Source organism: Xyrauchen texanus, chromosome 45 (genome assembly GCF_025860055.1).
Source record: "Xyrauchen texanus isolate HMW12.3.18 chromosome 45, RBS_HiC_50CHRs, whole genome shotgun sequence".
Taxonomy (NCBI): domain Eukaryota; kingdom Metazoa; phylum Chordata; class Actinopteri; order Cypriniformes; family Catostomidae; genus Xyrauchen; species Xyrauchen texanus.
The window spans coordinates 1,168,638-1,179,993 of NC_068320.1; the positions used below are offsets into that span (position 1 = coordinate 1,168,638).

Consider the following 11,356-nt stretch of genomic DNA (forward strand, 5'->3'; position numbering starts at 1 on the left):
ATCCGCCCGATACCCTATCCCTCGCCATCGCCGCTTTGTACCCCCAGTCTGACAGGCGGGTCTGTGACCAGCGCCGAGAATGGCTGCAGGACCGGATGGCTGCTTGCCTGTGCTGGGCCACCTCCACCCCCCAATCCCCTCTCCAGTTGCAAGTCTTGTTCATGTTGTAGAGTGTACTGATTATGTGCTAATGTTGCTGAGGTGTTTTTTTTTCCTGTTCCCACACTGTACTTCTTAAGGAGCATAGTCTGGGGGCTGCCTTTTTTCTCCTCACCTCTCCTCATGTCATGCTGAATTTCTGTCTAATTCCCTGTCTTCCTGTCCTGTCTACCCCCTTGTCATATGTATGTTTGTATGGACAGGTCGATGGCCAATTTCACTGGTTTCCTATGTGACAATAAAGGACTACTACTATTGTCCTAAGAGAACAGTTATGGGGCAGAGTGTATCGAATCTCACCGGTTTATATCATAAAAAGTATTAAAACTAGCAAAGTGCGTAGAGCTCACCATTCACATGTCCAATCCTCATATGGCATCACTTGACCCGAGAGGTACCTTATTAATCAGATATATCACTTTACTCACAAGTGATTGGTTCAGTATCTGAGTGTGATCTGTGATTGAGAACATAACCTGCCCTTGAGCTGGTTAGTCATTTAGCATATGTTAGTATGACAATGAACTCTGATAAAAACCTATCCATCTTATTGGTACTGCAAATTCTGTTTTCTGAAACAAAATGTAAATTTATCTAGCTAGCCACTAAATCCAGTTTTGTGAAATAGGCCAAAATTGCTAACTGTCTGATTGTCATAATTACATAGATAATAACTAAAAATACTGAAAAACTTAATGTAAGAAATGCTTTTTAAGAAATGTTGATAACTGACTAGTTTATTCAATTCACCTTCCATCGGCACGTCTAATAATAATGTAATTTTGGCATGATAGATACCACAGCATTAACACAGAAATAGTAAAAAAAAAAAAGTACGACAACAGGCTTAACGACAGTCTACTTTTTGAGTTTGTGTGATTATGTCCATTGTTACCTGATGTGAGGCTCTAACGATGGTGTCCACTCTGAGGCTGATAGGAAATGTGCTCTGTCTGTTGTATTTGAGGAGGGTCGTTCTAGCGGTAGAGATGGCTTCTGCGCTGTCTACCTCTAGCAACAGAGGGCAGTCTGGACAGGTCAACTGCAACTTCTCTGGAGGGTCTTAAAAAGAGGAGATTGTGGGCCACAGTGATAAGCATCTTAAAGTAGGAAAGAAATGACACAATCTAGAATTGCCATAAATGAATAAATAGTGAGAAGTTTAACTTATTTGGATATGCATTTCTAGTCACATGGTCCATGAATTGCAGTACATCACTACCATTTACTTCAGCTGTTTGAAATTGTAGTTTACAGTCATATTTGATGTCTAAAACATCAAGCTGCTGTTTTGTTTTTTCCCCTTTTTCTCCCAGTTGGGAATGCCCAATTCCCAATGAACTTTAAAGTCCTTGTGGACGAGTAGTGATTCGCCTCAATCCGCATGGTGGAGGACAAATCCCAGCTGCCTCCGTGTCTGAGACCGTCAACCCCGTGCATCTTGAGGCTTCACGCCATTCACCGCGGCATCCACACTCAACTCACCATGCGCCCCACCGAAAACGAACCCCATTATAGCGACCACGAGTAGGTTACACCATGTGACTCTACCCTCCCTAGCAACCAGGCCAATTTGGTTGCTTAGTAGACCTGGCTGTAGTCACTCAGCACACCCTGTTATTTTACCCAGTTTCACCATAAATGTTTAAATAAATAAACTCCTGTATTTGTTTCCTTTTCATTGTAGCATAATGCTGCCTTCAAGTAACACACCTAAAAAGGATCTCCCAAAAAGTTTTTAAGAAGACCCAAGAAGGTCGTGGGTTCAAACCCTGGTTGCCCCGGCCTTTCTGTGTGGAGTTTGCATGTTCTCCCCATGTCTGCGTGGGTTCTCTCCGGTACTCCGGCTTCCTCCCACCATCCAAAAGACATGCAGGCTAGGTTAATTGGTGTCTCCAAAAAAATTGCCGTGGATGTGGAGGTGAGTGTGAGTGTATGTCTGTCTATGTGTGGCCCTGCGATGGACTGGTGACCTGTCCAGGGTGTCCCCTGCCTTTTGCCCAATGTTAACTGGGATAGGCTCCAGCCCCCCGTGACCCTGTACACAGGATAAGCGGTTGATGATGGATGGATGGATGGACAGGTAATGTAATGTATGTAGATAGTAATGTATGTTTAGATTTTATGCAAGAACACTCAATCATTTTAAAACAAAAAACATACATTTCATAATTTGTTAAATAAAACTAGCTACTTTTCATGTTATGGTAATTTTATGTTAGATAATATTTTATCACCACTACAGAATCATTTGTGCCTCTGTTACTTTAAAATAAGTAGTGAAAACCCAATGAATACCCTTTTTGAGTGAAGTCCCAGATTACAATTTTATGACAAATTGGGTATCCAGTTTCACCTAATCTGTCCATGTCTTGAGCTTTCTAATATGCAGTGAGCTCTTCTTGTAATTGTCTTGAATTTAAAATGTAAACTCTACCAAATGGGTAAAATGAGAAATGGAAATAATTGTGGACCTGGAACCAGCGTGCAGACATAGATGTTGAGGTAAGTGAAGCCATCAGGTGTGTGCAGTACTGTGGTATTGCAGTTTCCAGATATTTGCTACAACACAAGGAACACATACACATTCTACAGACACAATCTAAAACACTCTTTCTCACACCTTATATTTTCTAAAGAAATTATCAGAAATTCTGCAATGTAGCTGCATTATTAATAAAATATATTTACTTGAGGTAGGACATGGATTAGTTATCTTTTGTCACTTTATAGTGTGTATGTATATATACACAGTGCATCCAGAAAGTATTCACAGTGATTCACTTTTTCCACATTTTGTTATGTTACAGCCTTATTCCAAAATGGATTAAATTCATTATTTTCCTCAAAATTCTACAAATAATACCCCATAATGACAACATGAAAGAAGTTTGTTTGAAATCTTTGCAAATTTATTACAAATAAAAAACGAAGAAAAAAATCCACCTGTGGTAAATTCAGTCGATTGGACATGATTTGGAAAGGCACACACCTGTCTATATAAGGTCCCACATTTAACAGTGCATGTCAGAGCACAAACCAAGCCATGAAGTCCAAGGAATTGTCTGTAGACCTCAGAGACAAGATTGTATCGAGGCACAGATCTGGGGAAGAGTACAGAAACATTTCTGCAGCATTGAAGGTCCCAATGAGCACAGTGGCCTCCATGTTCTCTGGTCTGATGAAACAAAGATTGAACTCTTTGGCCTGAATGGCAAGCATCTTGTCTGGAGGAATCCAGGCACCGCTCATCACCTGGCCAATGCCATCCTTACTGGTGGTGGCAGCATCATGCTGTGGGGATGTTTTTCAGAGGCAGGAACTGGGAGACTAGTCAGGATTCAGGGAAAGATGAATGCAGCAATGTACAGAGACATCCTTGATGAAAACCTGCTCCAGAGCGCTCTGGACCTCAGACTGGGGCGAAGGTTCATCAACCCCAAGTAAACAGCCAAGATAACAAAGGAATGGCTACGGGACAATTCTGTGAATGTCCTTGAGTGGCCCAGCCAGAGCCCAGACTTGAAAGTGGCTGTGCACCGATGCTCCCCATCCAACCTGATGGATCTTGAGAGGTCCTGCAAAGAAGAATGGGAGAAACTGCCCAAAAATAGGTGTGCCAAGCTTGTAGCATCATACTCAAAAAGACTTGAGGCTGTAATTGGTGCCAAAGGTGCTTCAACAAAGTATTGAGCAAAGGCTGTGAATACTTATCATATTTTCATTTTTTATTTGTAATACATTTGCAAAGATTTCAAACAAACTCCTTTCATGTTGTCATTATGGGGTATTGTTTGTAGAATTTTGAGGAAAATAATGAATTTAATCAATTTTGGAATAAGGCTGTAACATAACAAAATGTGGAAAAAGTGAAGTGCCTTGAATACTTTCTGGATGAACTGTATATATGTATGTACACCGCTTAGATGTAAGGATGCAAAATGCAAGTTTTATGGTGCAATGATACACTGTAAAAAAAATATCACTGTACTTAAACAATCAGACACTTTCAGAAAGAAAGTGCATTGCCTAAGCACAACTCACTTGTTCCTCCATAAGTGTTTTGCAATTTTATGTTTCACCCATGTTGACAAAGTCAAAATTTCCATAGTGTACCTTTAAATTGACAAAATCAAACTAAATGCAGTAAGTTACACCAATAAATGGTAAGTGTCAGATGTAGAAATGGCACCTTAAGGTACAAATGCATGTAGCCATTTTTTACATTGTAAATTACACAAAAAGTTTTTAAACTCAGAATGGGGCAACACTAACATAAGCATCTACATTGTATGTAGTTACAAATTTTAATGTAGTATTATATGTTCTGCAAAGTCCTGCTGACCCTTAATCAACATTTGTTTACTGTAAATCTTACCAGACATTAGTATGTGCTGTAAACAGCCAGCTGTCTCACAAAAGACTATAAATTCCACCCAAATTCTTACTATTCCTTGAGATGCAGTAGCTATGCAACTATCTTAGTGTCAATCTTACCGTTTCCATGAAAGGTCTTATATCACATTGTTTCCATGATTTAGGACTGAGAACATGGCACTTGGTCTCAAGGATGTCTAAATCCAGATAATAGACCTTTCCAGCTAGATCCTACAACACAGAAATGTGGAAATGAGCAAAAATTCTAACAAAATCTAAAAAATAAGAGCAACGGTTTGAACGCGTATAACAATATTCCAGAATATAATTTTTTTAGGCAAATCTTAATCAGTATAAATAAAACAATGGTTAAAATATTACTTATGTTATTAATAACTAATTTAATAATTTGAGTAAATCTACTAATGTTGTGTTTGCATTTTCAGTGGTAAAAATAACATTACTGCTTACCAACCTGTGGATGAACATGGATGTTTGAGATTCTATTAAGGGCAAATTTGTAGCCTGTTTGTCTGTCTTCATTTATGTATGTGACAGCCAGCCGCGACAACTTCCCCACAATCTTGTCATCGCAAGGAACATGAATTAGATTTGTTCCCAAGACACACAAAATGTTTGAGGTCAGAAAAAACAAAATCAGATTTAGCATCTCTTTTTCTTATTGAAATTACTGTTTTGCGTGAAATAAGCAGTTTTGTTTCTGAATGCAGTTTAACATCCATTTATACCAGGAGATGAATGTGACTTTGGATTCAGGTTTGATAAAGATTAACAGAATGATCAATTTGTGACCTCGTACAGCAGCAGTGTAAATAATGCCTGTGTCATAGTACAACAGGGCTACTTATCTTTGGAAAACTCAGGGGCCACAAAGCTGGATCCCTATAGCCTTGAGGGCAACATTATTAATTTTCTTAATAGTGATTCTTCTATATATGTTTTATATTGTATATATATATATATATATATATATATATATATATATATATATATATATATATATATATATATATATCTTCTTTCAACTTTTTTATTTTCAGGAAACTTAACGTGTAAATATTTGTATGAACATAAACATATCAACAACTGAGACATAAACTGAACAAGTTTCACAGAAAAATGTGTCCCTGAACAAAGGGGGGGTCAAAATTAACAGTCAGTATCTGGTGTGGCCACCAGCTGCATTAAGTGCTGCATTAAGTGCTGCAGGGCATCTCCTCCTCATGGACTGCACCAGCTTTGCCAGTTCTTGCTGTGAGATGTTACCCCATTCTTCCACCAAGGCACTTGCAAGTTCCCACACATTTCTGGGGGAATGGCCCTAGCCCTCACCCTCCATTCCAACAGGTCCCAGACGTGCTCAATGGGATTGAGATCCAGGCTCTTTGCTGACCATGGCAGAACGTGTTGGTTTCAGATGTAACCTCTGTTGCCTGATGGAGGGAATGAGACGTTGTGTCGATGTAGTGACACTAGGGGTTTGTTCTTGAGAGCCCCAAAACCCTTTGATTTATTCAGAAAAGGCCAATAAAAATTGTCGACTCGAATTTGCATGCGGCTCTCCGGCCCAGACATATGAGTATAAAAGGAGATTGCGTGCACCACTCATTCAGATTTGTGTTGAGGTGCCGAGAGAGAGTCCCGGCCATGTCATTGGTCGGTTCAGCACCACGGCAGGAGGGACACAACTTCTTGTTCCCTCCATCAGGGAACAGATTTTACATTTCTAACAAAGACGTTCCCTGTTTGTCACTCATTCGACGTTGTGTTGATGTAGTGACACTAGGGGCTCCTATACGAAATGCCACAGGTGCTGAGCTGTGTCAAGAAGAATGGAGTAGTGGAGAAGGGCCCGGCCCCTTCCAGTGAGTTAAGTAAGGCGTCTCCCTGATACCATTAAGGGTGGGAGGAGGCACTTACACGAGGAGGCTACAGGTGGTGGCCTTTCCTGATTTTTGTATTAAGCAATTTCCCACCGAGCACCTGCTAGTATAGTGCTGGGAAAGTGCTCTTCCCTCTCCAGGAGGGAGAGAACTACGAAGACCACATCCTACCAGAGGGAGGTTAACATGTGAAGAATACCTCACATGGACATACTGACGGGGAAGTTTACATATGGAATGAAGCCACTGGGAGGACCCTATCTACGTAGAGGATACACATGAACAGTGGCCGAGGCAAAGCGAAGCTCTGTCAAAGTGAAACACAGGGTTCACCTGAGAGGAAACCAAACAGTGGAAATGCATCATACAGGATTACCGAGGGGTTTTCTCTCTCCCCTTTATTTTGCAGACTGATGCATCTGTCAGGGGGCTGGGTGCAGTGCTCTCGCAGGAGGTCGGGGGGAGGAACGGCCAATGCTTTTTTTTAGTCACAAGCTCTCCTTCAGGGAGACAAAATATAGCACCATTGAGAAGGAGTGTCTTGCGATTAAATGGGCTGTTCTGACGCTCCGCTACTACCTGCTGGGCGGGCCTTCACCCTCTGCTCCGATCACGCCCCTCTGCAGTGGCTCCACCACATGAAGGATACTAATGTGTGGATCACCCATTAGTATCTGGCTCTCCAGCCTTTTAAATTCAAGGTGATCCACAGGCCGGGGGCGCAGATGGTTGTGGCTGACTTTCTCTGGGGGGGGTAAGGCTTGTCACCTGGTTTGTAATTAACCCTAACACATGTGTCTTGTTATAGTGATGCGGAGCGAGACATAAGAGGAACGCTGAAGGGCCAGAGAGGGAGAGAGAACCCTGAAGCCTTACTTTGTTTATGTGTCTTATTTTTAGTTATTGATGGTTACCATTGACTGTATGAGAATAAAAAGTACAACAGACCTCAATCCTGCTTCGCTGTCTCCTGACTCCTCCATTAGCTGAACAAAGTGTGTTACAACTATCTAAACCTGTTGTGAGGACATCAAAGCAGTGGAGCAGTGGGGCTGTGGAGGATCTGCAGGCATGCTTGACTGTACTGATTGGGATGTATTCAGGACTGCTACCAACAGTCTGGATGAGTACACAGAGGCTGTGACATAATACATCAGATCCTGTGAGGACTGCAGTGTACCATCATGCAGTAGGGTGAGTTACAACAATGACAAACCCTGGTTCACAGCTATACTCACACAGCTAAGTTTAGAGAAAGAAGCGTTTAGGCGTGGGGACAGAGACAGGTTCAGAAAGTCAAAGTACATGTTTAGTAAGGTGGTAAGAGTTGCCAAACAGTTGTGCTACAACAGCAGTTCTCAACCATCTGATTTGAACAGCAGATGTCAGCCATTTTAGATTCTGAGGCTGCTGGTAACTTCATTGATCTGGCCTTCGCCACGAATTTAAAATTGTCTTTTGTACCTTGTGTGGACAAATGACTCGTTGGAGTACTTAACATTTTCAATCCTCCCTCAACCTCCCTGAACCCATCTCAAAAGGACAGGGGTCTTCGTCTATGCACTGAAAATACAGGCCTGAACTCTGTCAATGTCAAGTATCATTACCCCCTTCCTCTGGTGCCACCTGCACTAGAGCTGTTAAGAAACTCCAAGATCTACACTAAGCTGGATCTTCGTAACGCCTACAACTTGATCTGCATCCGGGAGGGGGATGAATGGAAAACGGACTTCTCTACACACACGGGCCACTATGAATATCAGGTGATGCCTTTCAGACTTTCCAATTGTCCTTCAGTCTTCCAAGCCTTCGTAAATGCCATATGCAGGGACATTATTGGCAAGTGGGTTCTGGTTTACATCGACGACATCTTGATATTCTCATCTTCCCTCGATGAACACATTCAGCATGTCAGAGTGGTCTCAACCATCTTACTCAACACCAGCTTTACGCCAAGATGGAGAAATGTGAGTTCCACCAATCCACCATTTTGTTCCTGGGCTATATCATCTCCACTGAAGGTGTTGCCATGGACACCTACAAAGTACAAGCTGTACTGTACTGTACTAACCCTAACCCCTAACCCTAACCCTGCAGTGTGTAAGTGTGTTAAAAAATTTAAATCTACTACTTGTCAGTTAGATCCCATTCTTACACATTTGGTCAAGTTTTGCTTACCGTCTTTGTTACCACTAATAACTCAAATTATACATTCTTCACTTATTACTGCTACTATTCCTTCATCTCTTAAAGTAGCTGCTATTATCGCTATACTTAAGAAACCTGGTGCAGATCATAATAACCCAGAAGGAAAGCACTGACCCAATTGCGCATCTCTGGGGGTCTTCACTATGGGAAGAACACCACTTAGCGAACACGCCACTTCAGGTAATACAGCTGCCTTGTTGAAAGAGCCCTGGCCTGAGTGATCCCACTGGGGTAGACCAATTAAGTCTTCCGCGTCCCATCCAGGGACCAGACGTGAAGGTTCCAGAGGTCTTGGCATGGATGTGCATATTTGGGCCAGCTGTGTGCCAGTGAGTCTGTGTCAAGGGGGGCTTCCATCATTGCATACCAGAGTGGGCAATGGGAGGAATCCCGGGAAGCGAACAGGTCTAACTGTGCTTTGCCTAATCGACTCCAAATTAGCTGGACCACCTGGGGGTGGAGACATCACTCTCCGCAGAGTGTCGCCTGCCATGACAGCACATCCGCTGTGGTTTTGAGGCTGCCCGGGATGTGAGATAGCGACCTCAGCCGCTTCTGACTCCAGAGGAGGAGATGACGGCCGAGTTACGACATGCAAGGAGAATGTACACCGCCTTGGTGATTTATATACACTACAATATTCGTGTTGTCAGACTGGACAAACATGTGCTTGCCTCGGATCAATGGCAATAGCCTCCGCAGGGCAAACAGTACAGCCAGCAACTCTAGGCAGTTGATGTGCCAACACAGCCGTGGTCCTATTCAGGAACCAGCCGCTGTGTGCCCATTGCACATGGCACCCCAGCCTGGCTTGGAGGCACCTGTGGTGACCATGCCACTTCTGGACACTTGCTGTAGGGGAACTCCTGCCCGTAGAAATGAACAAGGTCTGTCCAAGGGCTGAATAATTAGCAGCAGAGGGGCATAACAGCCACGCGATATGTGCTGCGTAAGGACTCGAGTCTGAAGCCACTGCTGATGCGGTCTCATAAGCATCAACCCAAGCAGCGTGACCGCCGCCAAAGATCCCATATGCCCCAAGAGCTTCTGAAAGTGTTTCAGTGGAACTGCTGTTCAGCACTGACTGCACACGCTTGCTTGTGATGTGCGCAATCATCGACACAAAGTCTTCCTCTATGCCGATAAAAGAGATGCTCTGAACCGGGGAGAGCTTGCTCTTTTCCCAGTTGAACCGAAGCCCTAGACAGCTGAGGTGCATGAGCACCAGGAGTGTGCTAGAATCATCTAGTCGTCGAGGTAGTTGAGTATGTGGATGCACACTTCCCTAAACCTTCCACTTCACGGTGCTTGGCTGTGAACATACGCTTTTTCGAGGTGTATGGAACAGCAGTAGTATTCAGCTTGCTGGTACACAAAGGCTCGGATCCGAAGAAAAAATCTGAATGACATTGGGCATTCGTTCTCCTTTTATACCCGTATGTCCGGGGGAGTGGCATGCAAATTCCACTCGCCAATTTTCATTGGCCTTTTCTAAAAGATGTGAGGTGTTTTGGGGCTCCAAAGAGCGACCCCTAGTGTCACTACATCGACACAACGTTGAGTAAGTGACAGAAGGGGAACTTGGTCTTACATATATGTGGGAGGGCGGGGCCGGGTGGTGATTCTACACACCTGGTCCCTTATCAGGCATGTGTGTGTTTTTGACAATATAAATAATAGTTTTAATGATAAACTTAAACAAAAGACAAAAACACACACATGACGGACATGGCAGTAAATTATCTCTCTCTCCCGCACCATCTTCTGCAGTCGGTCTTTCTCCCTCTCGGAGGCTTGATTAGCCTGATAAGGGACCGGGTGTGTAGAATCACCACCTGGTCCCGCCCTCCCACAAGATATTTCGAGACTTTTGAACCCATCTGTTAGGGACTATAATTTTTTTTCATCAGTACATAAGATTTATTCTAGAATAGATTTTTTTTTGTAATATATCTAAGCCCCTCGTGTTGTTGACTGCTCAATTGGAAACATCTTAGTCTCGGAACATGCCCTGGTGAGTTTGGAGGTGCTGCCACATACTGAGAAAAATAAATCATATAGTTGGTGCTTTAATGTATCCCTTTTGTAAAATCCTGAATTCCAACAAATGTTAAAGGCTGAAATTACTGTTTAAATGGAGACCAACTGGTCCTCGGTATCCTCTGTGGGCATGGCTTGGGAGGCACTTAAAGCAGTTCTTAGGGGCCGGATCATACAGTATGCCTCATTCATCAACAAATCCAAAGCACAAGAACTCGTGTAGTAGGAAGGGAATATTAAAAGTGCCGAGGCAGAGCTGAAGCGTTGTATGTTGTCTGATGGCCTCAGAGAATTGACCCCATTGAAATACAGATATAATACAATTTTGTCACGGAAGGTGGAGTTTTATCTATTCAGGGCAAGACAGTCATACTTTGAGTCGGGGGACAAAGCAGGGAAGCTTTTGGCTAGATGTATAAAGTAGAGAGTCTTTTTCTACCATACCTTCAGTGAAATCTGCTGGTGGTGAAATATTTACCTCAGCCATTGATATTAATAATGCTTTTAAAGAATTCTATCTTGATCTTTTCAGTTCAACATCGTCTACCAATGAAGATATTAGAAACTTTATGGAACCATTAGAACTCCCTAAACTGACGACTGAGCCTACAGGCAAGGCTCCAGGGCCTGAATTTTTGAGATCTTATGCTACAGAACTGGCTCCACTT

General features: G+C 42.8%; 1 protein-coding gene across 1 annotated transcript in view; it reads right to left on the reverse strand.

The window, feature by feature from the left end:
- Positions 1–5,279, reverse strand: part of si:ch211-262h13.5 (uncharacterized protein LOC571127 homolog) — an 84,854-nt gene extending 79,575 nt beyond the window's left edge. Inside the window, exons 1-4 of the mRNA XM_052118161.1 lie at positions 5,012–5,279; positions 4,657–4,767; positions 2,634–2,721; positions 1,055–1,221 (exon numbers count right to left, since the gene is read on the reverse strand). Coding sequence (XP_051974121.1) covers positions 1,055–1,221; positions 2,634–2,721; positions 4,657–4,767; positions 5,012–5,206 — 561 coding nt within the window. The 5' untranslated portion in view covers positions 5,207–5,279. The remainder of the gene's footprint in view (positions 1–1,054; positions 1,222–2,633; positions 2,722–4,656; positions 4,768–5,011) is intronic.
- Positions 5,280–11,356: the final 6,077 nt, after the last annotated feature.